At 34.7% G+C, this 16,423-nt stretch overlaps 1 protein-coding gene across 2 annotated transcripts; it reads right to left on the bottom strand.

Annotated features, from left to right (window-relative positions):
- Positions 1-184: 184 nt before the first annotated feature.
- On the bottom strand, positions 185-11,747 carry LOC138313754 (uncharacterized). Of its 2 annotated transcripts, XM_069254060.1 has the most exons (8): positions 11,593-11,747; positions 5,710-5,733; positions 5,350-5,442; positions 4,927-5,007; positions 3,780-4,249; positions 3,121-3,201; positions 1,394-1,408; positions 186-569 (listed from the first exon to the last, which is right to left on the bottom strand). In XM_069254060.1, the coding sequence occupies exons 1-5, from the start codon at positions 11,648-11,650 to the stop codon at positions 4,182-4,184; spliced, it is 324 nt and encodes a 107-aa protein (XP_069110161.1). In that variant the 5' UTR covers positions 11,651-11,747; the 3' UTR covers positions 186-569; positions 1,394-1,408; positions 3,121-3,201; positions 3,780-4,181. The 2 variants fall into 2 exon arrangements, with proteins under 2 accessions (XP_069110160.1, XP_069110161.1); XM_069254059.1 differs by having other exon boundaries at positions 185-1,408.
- Positions 11,748-16,423: the final 4,676 nt, after the last annotated feature.

Below are 16,423 nucleotides of genomic sequence, written 5' to 3'. Positions count from 1 at the left end.
AAATTTATTTAAACATAATGACAACTAATCAAAATTCTATTTTTAAGTGGAAATTCTATTAAATGTTGTTTTGATTGACAATATAAATCTGGTTGTTCAATACTCCATTATGGTAAATTTTTATCCTTATTTTTTTTTTTTTTTTTTTTTTTTTTTTATAATTTTTTTTATTTTTTTTTCCAATTTTCTATTTTTTTCCAATTCTGGTATTATGGTAAATGATAACAATTTTATTAGTAATCTAAATAAGGATTTCAAAATGTTAACTTGAAGACATATGTGATTGATGAAGACACTCACATCAGGTTTATTGATCATTACCACTGATCAGGAGTTAAATTACTTAACATTAATTTTGAACAAATCAATCCACACAATGAATAACAAAAGACCAAACAGCTTGCTCAATAAATGATTACAATATTTAACTGTTACTAAGTAAATCAAATTATTGGGAGCAATTAAAAAAAAAAAAGAGTGAGAATAACAAAACCAATCAGAAAACAGAAAGGATCTTGTAGATTAAGGTATTACTTTGTCTGTATACAAACCATCAGTAGCTGTTATTCCTGAGAGCATAATGCATAATATGGTATTACATATTATAAGGAGCATACATATAGTATGTGAATAGAGTGAGGTTGGTATTTAGAGTGATCTGAAGGAAATATGTATTTAATATATTATTCTATATAAACATGTAATGGCTAACAGGAACATTTATGATTTGTGAAATAGTGAACAAAATTAGTAAATCATGAATACAATTATATGCTCATACATCCAGGTTGCAGCGATTTCAACCACTTAGATTTGATTTTCTTGTTTTAAGTAAAAATGTTTCACCAGTTGAAATAACTGGTTACAAATATGGTATGTATTTTTCACTTTGACACAACATCTGTAAACATGCATTTATTTCAAAGCTACATAAAAAGCACATAGTCAATGCTCTGAAATACTACTGGGCATGTAAAATGTCAATTCTTAATTTTTTTATTATAATTATATATATATATAAAAAATTACACTAGTTAGCATTGAATTATAGCTCTGCTTTAACTGCAGTTTTTTCAAAATGTTTTTGTTTTAAAACAACAGATATTACATGTAATAGCTAAAAGAGATGCTGTACAGCATATAGCTGTACATAATATAGATTGTTGAAATTAAATATATAAATTATTGTGTGCATGTATAATATGGACAAGAAACAATTTATGGATGGGGGAGATGGTTATGGAATATCTAATAAATCAAGTATACTTTTTTGGATGAGATCAGTAAGGTTATATATATATCCTAAACAATTAAAATGGTCATTGAGAATATATAAACACACTGATTTCAATGCATTGTATCTTGTGATATATCCCAAAGATAATCAGCTTACCTGTAGGTACAGCACCTGTTAAACAAGTGAATAAAAATAATGTTTTTTTTTCTAACAAAGAGCTGGTATATAATTAAAATGTTAGTAATTTAAAAATTAATACATTCTTATTCTGTTATTGACAATAATTCAAAGTAGTTTAATGAAGTAAATGTTAAATGTAAATGCCAGTAACACTATAACTTACAGAAAAATGTAGCTTATGAATTGCATACAGATATTAAATAAAACTATATCTATAACAAGACAAGAGGCCCAAGGGCCTTAATGGTCATCTGACTATCTTGGCAATAGCTGTATAGGAAAATAATTAGATATGGTGTCATGGTAGCCATCTTCAATCTGGGATCAACCAGAGATATAACAACACTTTGACAAGATCATATCAGTCGCATTTCATGTTTCAAGTTTCAGTTAAATTGCACTGGTAGAACTTGAGAAGAAGTTCAAATGTGTTTTCAAGATGGCATCTGTGGCAGCCATCTTGGATTCTGGATCGACATAAAATATAACAACAACACTTGGTCGGGACCATGTCAGGATCATTTCATGCAGGTTTCAGCTTAATCACACTGGTAGAACTTGAGAAGAAGTTAAAAATTCAAGATTTTGGAATATTTGACTCTCGTGACCTTAGGTCAAGGTCATTCATTTCCACAACTTTGATAGCCCTTTATCTCAGCATGCTATTGACTAAATATGAATACCCTGGACCTTTCGTCTAATTAAAAGGTGTAGTTAAAAGATTTTAGCTTAATTGACTCCTGTGACCTTGAAAGAAGGTCAAGGTCATTCATTTTTATAACTATGGTAACCCTTCATCCCAGCATGCCACCAGCAAAATATGAGTATCCTGGACTTTTGGTTAGTTAACAAAAATTGTTCAAAGAATTTAGCCTATTTGACCCCTGTGCCCTTGAAAGAACGTCAAGGTCATCAATTTTCACAACTTTGGTAGCCCTTCATCCCAGCATGCTGCAGGCTAAATATGAGTACCCTGAACCTTTCGGTTAGTTCAAAAAAGTCATTCAAAGATTTCAGTTTATTTGACTCCTATGACCTTGAAAGTAGGTCAAGGTCATTCATTTTCACAACTTTGGTAGCCCTTCATCCCAGCATGCTACAGGCCAAATATGAGTACCCTGGACCTTTTTGTTAGTTAGAAGAAGTCGTTCAAAGATTTTAGCCTATTTGACCCCCGTGACCTTGACAATACATCAAGGTCATTAATTTTCACAACTTTTGTAGCCCTTCATCCAAGCATGCTACAGGTCAAATATGAGTACCCTGGACTTTTTGTTTAGTTAGAAGAAGTTGTTCAAAGATTTTAGCCTATTTGACCCCTGTGACCTTGAAAGTAGGTCAAGGTCATTTATTTTCACCACTTTGGTAGCACTTCATCCCAGCATTCTACATGCCAAATATGAGTACCCTGGACCTTTTGGTTAGTTAGAAGAAGTCGTTCAAAGATTTTAGCCTATTTGACCCCTGTGACCTTGAAAGTAGGTCAAGGTCATTTATTTTCACAACTTTGATAGCCCTTCATCCCAGCATGCTACAGGCCAAATATGAGTACTTTGGGCCTTACAGTTATTGAGAAGAAGTTGTTTGAATGAAAAGTTTATGCACGGCGCACGACGGTTGGCGCATGGCGGACGACGACGGACGGTGCATGATGACTATAGGTCAGATGACCTAATAAAGGTCTACCAGATTATTATACATACATGTATCATTCATGTCGGCGATTTTGCTGCTGCTTTCACAATTAGTCTTAAATGTGTCAACATCAGAAGAGTTCCAGCATCCTATCAAGAAAATTGAAAAGTAGATAGTATAAGGTAAGGTATGGTTAAATGGATTTGTAAATCATTGATGTATCAGTTGTGTTTCATTTCACCACCATTCAAAACATTAACTACTAGGTAATTGGAATGTAAAAGTCTCAAATGTATCAAGAATCTAAACATGTACCTACACACTTGTGTTTGGCAGTTCAAAGATCTAAGGGTAACCTATATACAATGTAGATAGTTGTTATAAACAAATTTGTACTTTGTTCTTCAAATATTGAATTCTTCTTTGCAACCAACCCCCCCCCCCACTCCAAATCATTCAGACTCATAACTAAAGATAAAAAGTATAAAGAATGTATTAATTTATAATGCATATTTTCTTAGCGCCCCCCCTCCCCCCTTCCCAAAACCTCTTTAATACTAGATTTGTGCCAGCTACACTTCAGTGGGACGCTTCATGCCAAATGTACAGAGCCCAATTGCAGAAAAAGTATATATTGAAAGATGGAAAACTTACAAGTTGAAAAGCAAATGTATTAATTGTCAAAATTATTATTTGATTTTATTATAATAATCATAGTAATACTTGCCTGCTGTTGCATTACATTTATACAACCCACATCCAGTCAATGAACAACAAGTAGACTCATTCAGAGCAGCACAGCCAGTCACTTCAACATGAAGCACAATGTATGTCAATGACTTAATACTAAGAATATATGCTAGCAGCATGGTAGTCAGTAATACTAGGAAATGTATATGGACAACATAGGGACAAAAAGACAATAAGGTTTCATCATTTGAACATTGTTCTCGTATATATAAAACACATAATAACTAATTCCATTAAGTCAATCATAAGCAACAAACTATACATTTAGTCATGTATTTCACAAAGACTTCAGAAGAGCATCTAGTAGTCTGTATGCTGTATGTACATGTAATCATCTATCCTCTTATCATTAAATCAAGTTAAGCAATCACATCTTTTATTAATAATGGAAGAAAATAGCAGTGATTGTATGACTGAATGTTTCTTTGCACTTACAGGCTGCAGGACCTGAAATAGAAAATTAACACTTTTTAGTCAATATTAATAATGATTTTATATTTCCAGGAAAAGTAATTTTATTTTTTATGTTTTTCATAAGATAGTAAAGATTAAAATAAATTCCACAATTAGAAGTTCTCCATTGTGTGTGCCATAAGGTTGTATTTCCTTTGCCTATATGGACTCATGCATGAACAAAGTGAGATAATGGTATTTTATGCCTCATACCTGTTTAGTAGCGATCAAAATTAAAATCAAAATGGAGATTGTGCTGTGACCCGCTGCCTAACCAAGTGGAGCCATACATAAAATATGAATTGTCAAACTTATTAGTTAGGAACTATTATTTTCCTTATAATACAGGAAATAAACAATATGTACGTAGTCTGCATGGACAAGGTATTCTATTTTATACCCTATTGATATAACAGCCAAAGACATAAGGACAAGTGAGATTTAGGCAGTAGAGGAAAATCAGGGTACCTGGAGTAAAACCACCCGCCAATGATAAGTTCCTGGCGACTGCCCCATGGCATAGCAGGGTTTCCAAATCGTTACTCAGAGATGAAGGGCTATATGCTAGTTGTACTAATATGTCGGGACACTTCACCCCTAGCAGCAATTTTCACATTCCCATATTAAATGCATATGATCTTTAAATGATTATATTAGTATTGAGTACTTACATTTACTCTGTAAGTCTGTTTGGTTTGTACTACCAGAGCACGTCTTATTTATGGTGTCTGTGTCAGTCAGGTTCATGCATGCTAAAATGAAGCAGATATGAAATTATTCAATGACATAAAATGATAATAGATCCAACATCACTAAATCAGAGGTGTTGTGCAGGAAAAGAAAATAACAGCAACTTTCTTTATTTTTGATTGAAAATGAAATGTGTGTCATCTGTTCCAAAAGTTCATTAATGCATCAATACAATATAAAGAGTGAACATTTTGCTTAAATTGAATTCAAGTAAAAATTAACGTAGTGACAAGTGTTCCCTGAATTTTGACTGGAATCAGTTTTGTAACATGTAGATCTATGATTGCATGCTTTGCTGAGCTTGTTGATTTGGCTTTTGCCAGTTGTACATGTAGTATAATTACCTTTAATAGCGTTTGTATCATTGCCAGTACATTCAAACCATCCACAATTTGCAGAACAGCAACTTGTAGAGTTTGCATTTGTGCTGCAAGTTTCTGAAAAAAAATCAAAATATGCGGTCAATGTACATGTAACTATATCACTCTAATAGAGGCAATTTTCACAAGATTTCAATATTTAAGACTTAATCAGTAACTGCTAATTGAATAATCAATATAATTTTTTGTTTTAAAAATAAATTTGCAAAAGCAAAAGCATGAAAAAAATGCATTTACACATATATTTTGTGACATTCATTTTCTAAAATTCATATAATTGGCATTAAAGGCTAACATTATAAACATATAAATTTTGCAACTTACCTGCTGTGTCAACAGCAATTGGAGCTGAAAAACAACAAAAACAAAATGAATACCTAGCTTTAATACTACTATATGCTTGGAGTATTTTAGTTTAAACATATTTTATTGCCATATATTAGCAACAGGATCGGGCGCAAGTTTATTCTAACTTACAAACATGCACCCTCACCATTACAATATACAACACATATAATACACGTCCGATTAAGAGAGATCGAGGAAGAAGAGGGCATATACCATAAATAGATCACATGTTATTATATAACTCCACGATTTACAGAACTCTCATGATTTTTCCTGTGGGACTCTCTAACATTTTATGAACACTGCATATTTATTGTAAAGGGATTCATCTTAATTTAAAAATCATATAGTGTTCTGGACTGTCCTTAAAAATCCTACATAAATTGCTGTAAATATACATGTACATGCATGTACTGTAGTTAGTGCATCTATAGAAAAATATATCAAGATACTATTGTGAAAGACCAAATACTTACTCTTTTTAATTCTGCAGTTCACTTCCAAAGTTTATAATTATTATACAACAGACTTAATTCAGTTCATTTATATAACCAGTTTATCCTATGTATATTATAGTAGATATGTAATATGTACTGCACTATATTTTATTATTGAATTTGTTTATATGTACATGTCCTGTTTATATATTCTCTCTACACTACTGTTGGTATGTTTACGAGAATAAATTCATTGTCATTGTCTGCTAGAGATCAAATTACGAATTTTTTTTCTTCTCAAAAACATACATTTCAGTACATGGCCTTGACTGGAAGAATGTCATTTGATCAGGAGCTCTAGTTTTATTTCCTTATATGTGGCAATCATCCGGGACAATGACTACAAATTAATGCTGCAGAAATATATCTATATAATTACCTTGTACATCCAGGCAAAAACTGCACTTATACTATAGATTACTTCCTAATTATTTGCAGTACAATTTTCGAGTTTTCCATAAATGTATTTCTGTTAACATTAGCATCAATTTGTCCATACTTTTACGATGGAAGAACATCATAAAATAAAAAGATTCCTTTTTTGTTTCCAGTGATTGCCAGTGATTTCTTATGCTGATATAACCAAAACTAGTACAAAGGACTAAATAAAGGACTATCATATAATATGAAATATGTGTTTCTTATTTTCATCTATTCTTTATTTTAGGATATGTACACATGCAAGCTTACATGCATTGATACACAAATAAGTAAAGGGCTGTTGTTTGTTCCCAAACAGAATACAATATTTTTAAATGTGTGTACATACATGTTTTGAATTAAAGAGATGATATTTAAACCGTATACACATTTGTATGCATGTGTGTCCATGTATTATACGTACAATACAATCAAATTAAAATTACATCTTCTTTGTTGCTCCCCGCAAACTGTCCTCTCATAGGAGAGTATGTGATATAGATAGAAGTTTTAATTCCATCAGATTGGTATATGTACACAATGTAACAGCTATAAGCTAGGAGAGGAGAAAGGAGAAAATGAAGCGACCTGTCTCACCAGAGCGGGATTTGAACCAAGGACCTCCGATTATTAGCCATGACTGCTCTAACTGATTGAGCTACATTTAAATGTACCTATATATAGTCACCGAAGATCGACCTAGTCCAATTCTGCTACATTCCTTCCATCTTTTTAAAAGTCTTCTCCCTCAAAGACATACAAGACCCTCATACATGTTGATAATTATGTAACAGGAGAGGAAAAATATAGTGTCCAGACCAGGGTTTGAACAAGGACCTCCAAACACTAGCCAAATGCTCTAACCGACTGAGCTAAATATACCTGGTCACTGATGATCAACCAAGTCTAATGCCCTTACAAAAGATAATTATTACTAATATAATCCATCAATGTTTGATTTATCACAGAGAGAACTTTTTGACAGTCACAGGCATACAATATATTCGAATACATCAGAAGTTTCTCAAATTCGAACATTTGATATCATTCACAGGTACATTTACATATGTAACCTGGCTCGTTTTATAAAACAAGAGGCCCAGAGGGCCTGTATCGCTCACCTGGTTTGTAATGCAAAGAAATGTTCTGAATACAGCTTCATTGTTTCTTTTCTGAAGGAATTTTAATATCAACCTCTAAGTCCCCTATTGGGCCCCATCCCTCCTGCCCCCAGGGGGTCAGAGCAAAAGTTCTGTTCTCCTTCCCCCAAGGATGTTTATGGCCAAATTTGGTCACAATCCAAGCAAAACTCTAGGACAAGTAGTGATATATAGGATTTACCTCTATTTCCCCTATTGGGCCCCACCCGTCCTGCCCCCGGGGGCCAGAGCCAAAATTTATACAAGTTCTGTTCACCTTCCCCCAAGGATGTTTGTGGCCAAATTTGGTTACATTCCATGCAGAACTCTATGACTAGTAGCGATTTAAAGGATTTACCTCTATTTCCTCTATTGGGCCCCACCTCTTCTGCCCCCAGGGTGTCAGAGCAAAAATTTATACAAGTTCTGTTCCCCTTCCCAAAGGATGTTTGTGGCCAAATTTGGTTACAAATCCATGCAGAACTCTAGGACAAGAAGTGATTTATAGAATTTACCTCTCCCCGAGGGTCGGAGCCAAAATTTTTACAAGTTCTGTTCTCCTACCCACAGGATATTTATGGCCAAGTTTGGTTACAGTCCATGCAGAACTCTAGGACAAGTACCGATTTATAGGGTTTACCTTTAAATCCCCTATTGGGCCCCACCCCTCCAGGCCCGGGGGGCCAGAGCCAAAATTTATACAAGTTCTGTTCCCCTTCCCCCAAGGATGTTTGTGGCCAAATTTGGTTTCAATCCATTGTAGAACTCTATGACTAGTAGCGATTTAAAGGATTTACCTCTATTTCCCCTATTGGGCCCGCCCCTCCTGCCCCAGTGGGGACCAGAGCCAAAATTTATACAAGTTCTGTTTCCCTTCCCCCAAGGATGTTTGTGGCCAAATTAGGTTATATTCCAATCAGAACTCTATGACTAGTAGCGATTTAAAGGATTTACCTCTATTTCCCCTATTGGGCCCCGCCCCTTCTGCCCCTGGGGGATCAGAGCCAAAATTTATACAAGTTCTGTTCCCCTTCCCCCAAGGGTGTTTGTGGCTAATTTTGGTTACAATCCATGCAGAACTCTAGGACAAGTAGTGATTTAAAGAATTTACCTCTATTTCCCCTATTGGGCCCCGCCCCTCCTGCCCCCCGGGGGGTCAGAGCCAAAATTTATACAAGTTCTGTTCCCCCTCCCCCAAGGATGTTTGTGGCTAATTTTGGTTACAATCCATGCAGAACTCTAGGACAAGTAACGATTTAAAGAATTTACCTCTATTTCCCCTATTGGGCCCCGCCCCTCCTGCCCCCGGGGGGTCAGAGCCAAAATATATACAAGTTCTATTCCCCCTCCCCCAAGGATGTTTGTGGCTAATTTTGGTTACAATCCATGCAGAACTCTAGGACAAGTAGCCATTTAAAGAATTTACCTCTTTTTCCCCTATTGGGCCCTGCCTCTCCTGCCCCCGGGGGATCAGAGCCAATATTTATACAAGTTCTGTTCCCCCTCCCCAAAGGATGCTTTTGGCCAAATTCGGTTACAATCCATGCAGAACTCTATGACTAGTAGCGATTTAAAGGAAATGTTGACGGACGGACGGACGGACGACGGACGCCGCGCCATGACATAAGCTCACCAGCCCTTCGGGCCAGGTGAGCTAAAAATGACATGTTCTTGTACATAATATATATATAATGTACTAGAAAATGTGATTTTTTTTTATCATTGGAGTACGTTCATGTACAGAACAGTTTTCGTTCGAAACAATAGAGCAATAATTAACTTAATTAGCTTAAAGATGCATACATGCCATACCTCCCGGCGTGAGACAAAACCTCCCATATTTTAAAGCCTTTTATTGTCTCCCGGCAGGAGAGTCGAAATTCCCGATTTCTATAAAACCCCTCAGTTTTATTTTCGTTGCCACATTTGTGTACATGCTAGGTTAATTTTAGCACGAGAGTAACCACTCCCTGGCCCCCTGACCAACACCCAAGTGGCCCTAATTAGCAGCCTTGGGCTATTTCCACCTTGGCTTGTGGTGTCACTTTCACTCACGTCTGTGTATTACGTAAACCACAGGGCCTTGTTACTATTGATGATATATATAAGATAGGTCACGTCTATTTACGTAATGTATGTAAATAGACGTGACCTATCTTATATATATCATCAATAGTAACGAGGCCCTGTGCGTAAACTGAAGTCAAGCAGCCGATCGGCCGCCTAGAAAACAATCAGCTGGCCTTTCAATAAAGTTTATGACTACAGCTAGTGAGCATTACAACAAAACAAATACTCCTTACAACTGTGAATGATTTACTCACGTTTTAATGTTAAATAGGCCTATCTGTATTTGATGGATGTCACTAACTTTGCAATCGTAATGGCCGCCATTTTGTGTAATTGTAATAGATGATCCGGATTTTATAGAATTTCCGGATTTATTAATAACCACGTTTTTAAAAATGGAAAAAGTATTATTTTTTTAGAATTTCTGTGAGAATTTATTAAAAAAAAAAAAAAAAATCATTAATAATAAAAAATTATCAGTAGTAACTGAATTTAAATAAATAAAATTAAAAAGAAGTTCATTTTTTTTCTCTTTCAGATTAAATTATATTTTGAATACTACTGTAACGATTCTGTTTTTTTTTTTTTTTTTTTTAATTTAGTGCTTGTAAATTTAAGAACTTTATCTAAGTTAATTATCCGTTATTGTGAAAGATTATTAAAAAGCCCAGTCTAATATTTCGAACAATAAAACTGCTCCAGAACTGGGTGTATATAGGGATGTGACTACTTTTGCAAAACCACACATTCCTTTATTTCAGTAAAATTCAATATGAATGCAGAATTTCATCATAAAAAAACCAGATATTTAATTTATTCATATATATCGCACGTATACCTCCCTCTTTTGAGACCAAAATCCCTTAAAATGGTTATCAATCTCCCTTTCCACCCCTAGAAAAATATGGCATGTATGAAGATGCTCCACCGCCGACAGTGCATAAATGATATTCATCATTTGAACAATAATTGGTGTTTAATGGTGTATATATATGTCTTATTAACACAAAAAATAATACAAAATAATTTATTTTGCCTTTGGTGCATGAGCAATCAGTACTTAATTAATTCTATATAGGATATAGTGCCACAGGATTTTTTCGAGATGCAATTAATTATTTTTTATATTTTCAACTTGAAGTAAAATTAGAAGCTCAAACTTTTCAATGGTGGTAATGGTGTAAATTAAGTAACTTTGTAACCGAATAAAAATACTAAATCTTCTGATCCTGTTTTTAATAGTAAAAAAATACCATTTGTCAGCGGTGGAGCATCTTCAATTATACCTCATCAAAACTGCTTTCAATATGTTTGAATGATCGTTATAATAACCACTGCAAGTTTCAGGAGTCGGTTTTGAGGGAAGCATTTTTATCTTCAAAAATGTTTTTTACCGTAAGTATATATCGCTATAATAGCAGTAAGCTTATGCAGTTATGTAGCCTATTTATTTAGTTTCGGTTTGTGCTGAACTACACACTTGATTATAAGAATGCAGTATCTTACTGTATCTATGCTATAATTATTGTCAAATATATTTCAATTACGTATAAATGCCGCCATAAGACATTTAAGAAGACGGTAGGCCTATAAAATATGAAGTGTTGATTTATCAAATAATCTGATCATGTCATGACCACATGATCACAGACGACGTCAGTACATGTAAATGCGACAGGAAAGGTTAGCGAGAAATCTAGATGGCAAGGCTTAGTTTGACGACCAGGACTTACCCGACAACAAAAGAATGCTTGCAAAAGCAAAAACATGCACCAAGACAAGTTGATTCATTGTTGAAACAAGTGTTTTTTGAGTTTGCAGCAACAGGTTATTTTCCTTACGAAACAGGAAGTACGTATGCACAAAAAATTAAACAGGAAGTTGTTAAATACTAAATATGTTATCTCCCTTTGGTTAGATTAAAAAATCGTTTTAATCATATTGTTTGCATCAATTATTTTATGTGTTTTTATTATATTACATGTAACAACCAGTGTAAACCTTATCTTAACCATAGCAGATATATTTATAAACATCATATTTCAACCAGCTGATCATGACTGCTAGGTGCGTTCGGGTTCCGGTGCGTTCGCTTCAAGCCATGATCACTTACGATCCAATCCAAACTTGTTTCCATCAGCAGTAAAATTTCGTTCTGAAAGCATTTTCTCCCTGGGAAAAAGTAAAGCAGCGAAAAAAGGTTTTTTGAAACTTCATTAATTGAAATTTTGTTATTCTCGACAATGAGACTTTACTGTCATTTTGAAACATAAATATACAACGTATTTTGTGAAGCACGTCTACCAGAGAGTGGTTTTAAATTAGTACTGGCAATATACAGTACCCGAAGGGTGATTTGGGAGTAAATAGCTCCGCGGGCGAAAAATCGCTCGAGCTTTCGCTTGGAATTTGAGCGGGATCGCGGCGAGGTTGGAGCGGGATCGCGGCGGGACGGGAGGATGATCCATCGCTCACAGAGCGGATCCGCCCGCTGTCCTCCCCGCTCTACGAGCGGGTTCGCCCGCTCGTAGAGCGAGTTCGGCTGCTCGTTCCTAGAGCGGATTCGCCCGCTCATGGAGCGAGACCGCTCGCCCTCAGAGCGGATTCGCCCGCCGATCATATCTATCTCGGAGCGGGAACAGTTACTAGTACGACATTTAAGCAGTTTCGAAAAGTCATGGCATGGTAAGTCTTATACAATGTATATCATTTTCTTTTTTCATATTCATAATCTATTTTAACAAAATGGAAAAGAATCGACAACAAGACTATATGTGCACATAAATGAATTGTTTACAGGAAGATGTTAGAATTACGCTGAATGTTCACGGTAAGTACAAATTCCTTTTGTAGTATCTTGTAGTTGAATAAGGTCATTGTGACATTTATTTGGAACAGACATATACAAGTACAGAGTGAAATATCGGGAAATCATATTATCTATTATACAAAATAACGATTCCGGAAGAATGAAAGAGCTTTTACTCTTACATCCATACCATGTACGTTTCAATTACGTTAGTGTAATTTAACAACGTGAAGTTAACGCGGAGACTTTCATGTACTTTGGATAGTTGCATTGCCAACCGTATACCGGGATCAAGGATTATGTTGTTTTGATTACACATGTCCCTGTTGATAATGACATTTTTTAAAAACAAGCTATAATTTTCAAATATATAGCAGAACAAAATACTCGGAAAACATATGTAAATAGTCTTAAATCTGACATGGATTCCAAACGTACTTGGTGAAATTACTCAATGATCAATAACCATGTGTACTACTTGGTACGCTTTATATTTTTTAATAAAACTAAATAGATCTATGCACAACTATCTGCATCTTGATTTTAACCCTTTAACAATTTTGTCCCAAAATTTAGCAGATGAATGCATATCTCATAATGACATTCACACGCTGATGGTCTTGCTTTTTATATCTTTATAATGACACAAACACGAATAAGCAGTGATTCCATGATCAGAATTAATAAACTGACCTCGTTGACATCATTTGGTTACTTCTGTCTGGCTTACGAGGTCTAAATCATAAAACAAAATTTCTAGTTTCATTTGTATTTTAAATCTTTTGATAGTCTATCTCAACCGGAAGTCACGGGGTATATAGGATTAAACTAGAAATATATATTTCGAACGCAGTTATATTGAAATCATCGGAAAGGAAGACATTGTGATCGATATTATTATCCAGATATACATTTATGTACATGACGTATACACAATATCGCATAGTTAATTGATATTGCGTCATTAGTTTTAACTGATGATATTTTCAGCGATATACATGTAATTTCAAAGTTTCTCAGAAGCTCTTACCCTCTTTTGTCGTATAATTACCAACAGTTCGCCTATAGACGCAAGTATCACGTTGTTCCAAACCTCTTACGATCGTGTTTCAGTGTTAGAATAAATAAACCATTTTGAGAATGTCGATATATGTTTATGGTCTGAAGAATAGAAGTTTTGACATTAGTTTGACAGCTGACAGAAACTGAGTTCAATAGGCCTTTGAACATATCATGTGTAGAAGTTTCTGAACATACATAAAATTTAAACATTCAAACGATTTTATAACAGCTTTATTACAAACCAGATTGGATTGATTATTAGGCAAATTTGTTTGAATTGTCTACGGTGTAGATATAGGTAAGTCATCACCAATATGTTGATGGTATTATAATGATAGGAAAGGACTTTTTCAGTAAATCACGAAAACATGCTTTTTAAATTTTAAAATATACGTATCATCTAAAGCCCACGGCGGCGTATTAGGGCCACTATGTCATTTTATTTATCTTATACGTATAAGGTGTTATCTTGTACGTACAAGCCATAGATACTGAGTTGTACGTTCATGATACATGTACTTTCTTGTACGTATAATATATATATTAAGTTGTACGTACAAGATAAATAAAATGATATGATATAATGGCCCTAATACAGATAGTATATATTTATACTATGCAAAAAGTATACACAGAGCGGGCAATAAATTGATACTTTGATAATAAGGAAACAGACTATTCATGAATACGGGTTACTATAATAATAAGCGATACAAATCCATTCTAAGCAGAAATTAGTTTGGATTAAACAAAACAATGAGAAGTAGTAAAATGTTTCCTTACTATTGATTTCGCATGTTGTTCATAATACAAGCTTACTAAGCACCTTACGGTGTTCCAAGCGCACGACAGCCATATGCATTATACAGTGTCTAAATCTCGAATATCGTCCAGTTTTCAGAGTAAAAAAGTTAGTATTTTCAATATTTTTTTCGTCAGATGTTTTGAGATTCACTTTATGATATACAAAATAGTCAATTGATAGTTACATTTCATCATATTTTAAGCAACACTTTTAAGTATTTTAGGATTCTCGATACCATATGTAATGTGTTCTGGTTGGCATTTTCAACGATAAATAACTATTCAAACATAACTTACATATGTATTTAGGCTCTTTAGAACGACATGCAAATATAAATGTTGAACAAGGAACTTGAGATATATGTTGTAACTATTAATATGTGGTCTGCACTAGCCTGCATACATTTGTACGTATACGATTTTAAGTGCTTGGTTCATGTGAGGTCTCGAAATTGAATACGCAACTTACTATTCTAGTTTTATTCTAGCTTTGCTTTTTGCGTACAATAACCAAATAACTGGCCTCGTGCACGTGGTAGTCCTACCGCTCCAATGTTGCACTTTAAATTGTTCATCAGTCACATCATATTCTCAGGTGTCCGGTGTAATTATGTAACATAGCCTTCACACCTGTACTACGCCCCAGGACAAGGCATGGGACAACCATTGACACGGGTGTGTATTTCACGGTTGGTTGATCAGACCTACCTGTGACACCCCTGTATGGACCCCCTTGTATACCTGTAGGTTGGTATCCCAGTGGAATTGATATCAATCAATCGACTCAATCAAATTGTTTTATTTCATATAGAGATTTAGATAGCTATTTATACCTGTTTCTTATGTCTCGGATATAAGTGACCTATATAGTCGGATATAAGTGACCTACCTTACCTGGCAGAAAACAGCGAGTGTTCACAGTTCTTATCATGTAATCATGAGTAAATAATCAATGGTCTATCCTTTCGCAGAGATTTAGATAGTATACTATGTATGTCTCTGTCTTGGTGTAATATACCGAATGTAAAATGTGATTAACCTTGATTAATAATAGAACTCGGCTTATCTGCTTATGGAATTAAGTTTCCATCACCAACTTCATTGGATTGAAAAAATAGCTTTTTTAACGTAGACCGCGTGTGTGCACAATGGTCACTGTCGTTACTAGCAGTACTTAAAACTAAACCTGGTACTCATTCTTGAAAATTATTTTCTTCGTGTTGACATATAAAAACTGGATAATAGTCAAGGCCATGACAACAGAGTCACCGACTGATGAGCGGGCATTGTTTTGATTGGTCGTAGTATCAGTTTGATTAACACTTTCCAGGTACTTTGTTTTCCAGGTACAACCAGAGGATCAGCTCGCGTGTCACTCTTACATGTATGGATGGAGATGGACCCCCTGTGGTCAGCGAAAGCTACAGGATGTTTCCCACGACTTCCAATTACCCATAATTATGTTGTTAATAATTCGGTTAATGGTCAAGTGTTGTGACACCTGCGGATTGTAGTGGTCTATACAGTAGGCTAAAATACACATGTATAAGCAGTCTAAAGGCATCACCTTGTGCAGAGATTTTAATAATGAAATTATCATTATCTCTGCCTTGCGTAAACTTTTAAACATGCACGGCTCGGTATCTTTTTACTAGAAATCTAATCTCTGTTTTAACAAATTACTTAATTATCAAACTTCGAGAATATTCAATTTTCACTATGTAATTTAAAAGGAGAAAAATTCGGAAAAATGGTCATATTTAATCATCCATTTGAACATGTTTCTGTATAATCAAGAACCAATTCAACATAACGAAAAGAAACAAAATATGTATATAATGTATTTCGTTGTTCAATACACGCAGATCATAGACCAAAATTAGGGCGGG

This window comes from Argopecten irradians, unplaced genomic scaffold, assembly GCF_041381155.1.
Source record: "Argopecten irradians isolate NY unplaced genomic scaffold, Ai_NY scaffold_0888, whole genome shotgun sequence".
NCBI classification, from domain to species: domain Eukaryota; kingdom Metazoa; phylum Mollusca; class Bivalvia; order Pectinida; family Pectinidae; genus Argopecten; species Argopecten irradians.
This window is presented reverse-complemented; position numbering and strand designations above follow the sequence as displayed.

Excerpts from the sequence above, each read along its gene's own strand:
- LOC138313754 (XM_069254059.1), bottom strand. The coding sequence starts at position 11,650 with ATGAATCAACTTGTCTTGGTGCATGTTTTTGCTTTTGCAAGCATTCTT. Across the intron at positions 5,443-5,709 it reads AATTGCTGTTGACACAGCAG|AAACTTGCAGCACAAATGCA; the intron begins GTAAGTTGCAAA and ends ATTTTTTTTCAG. Across the intron at positions 5,008-5,349 it reads TGATACAAACGCTATTAAAG|CATGCATGAACCTGACTGAC; the intron begins GTAATTATACTA and ends GCTTCATTTTAG.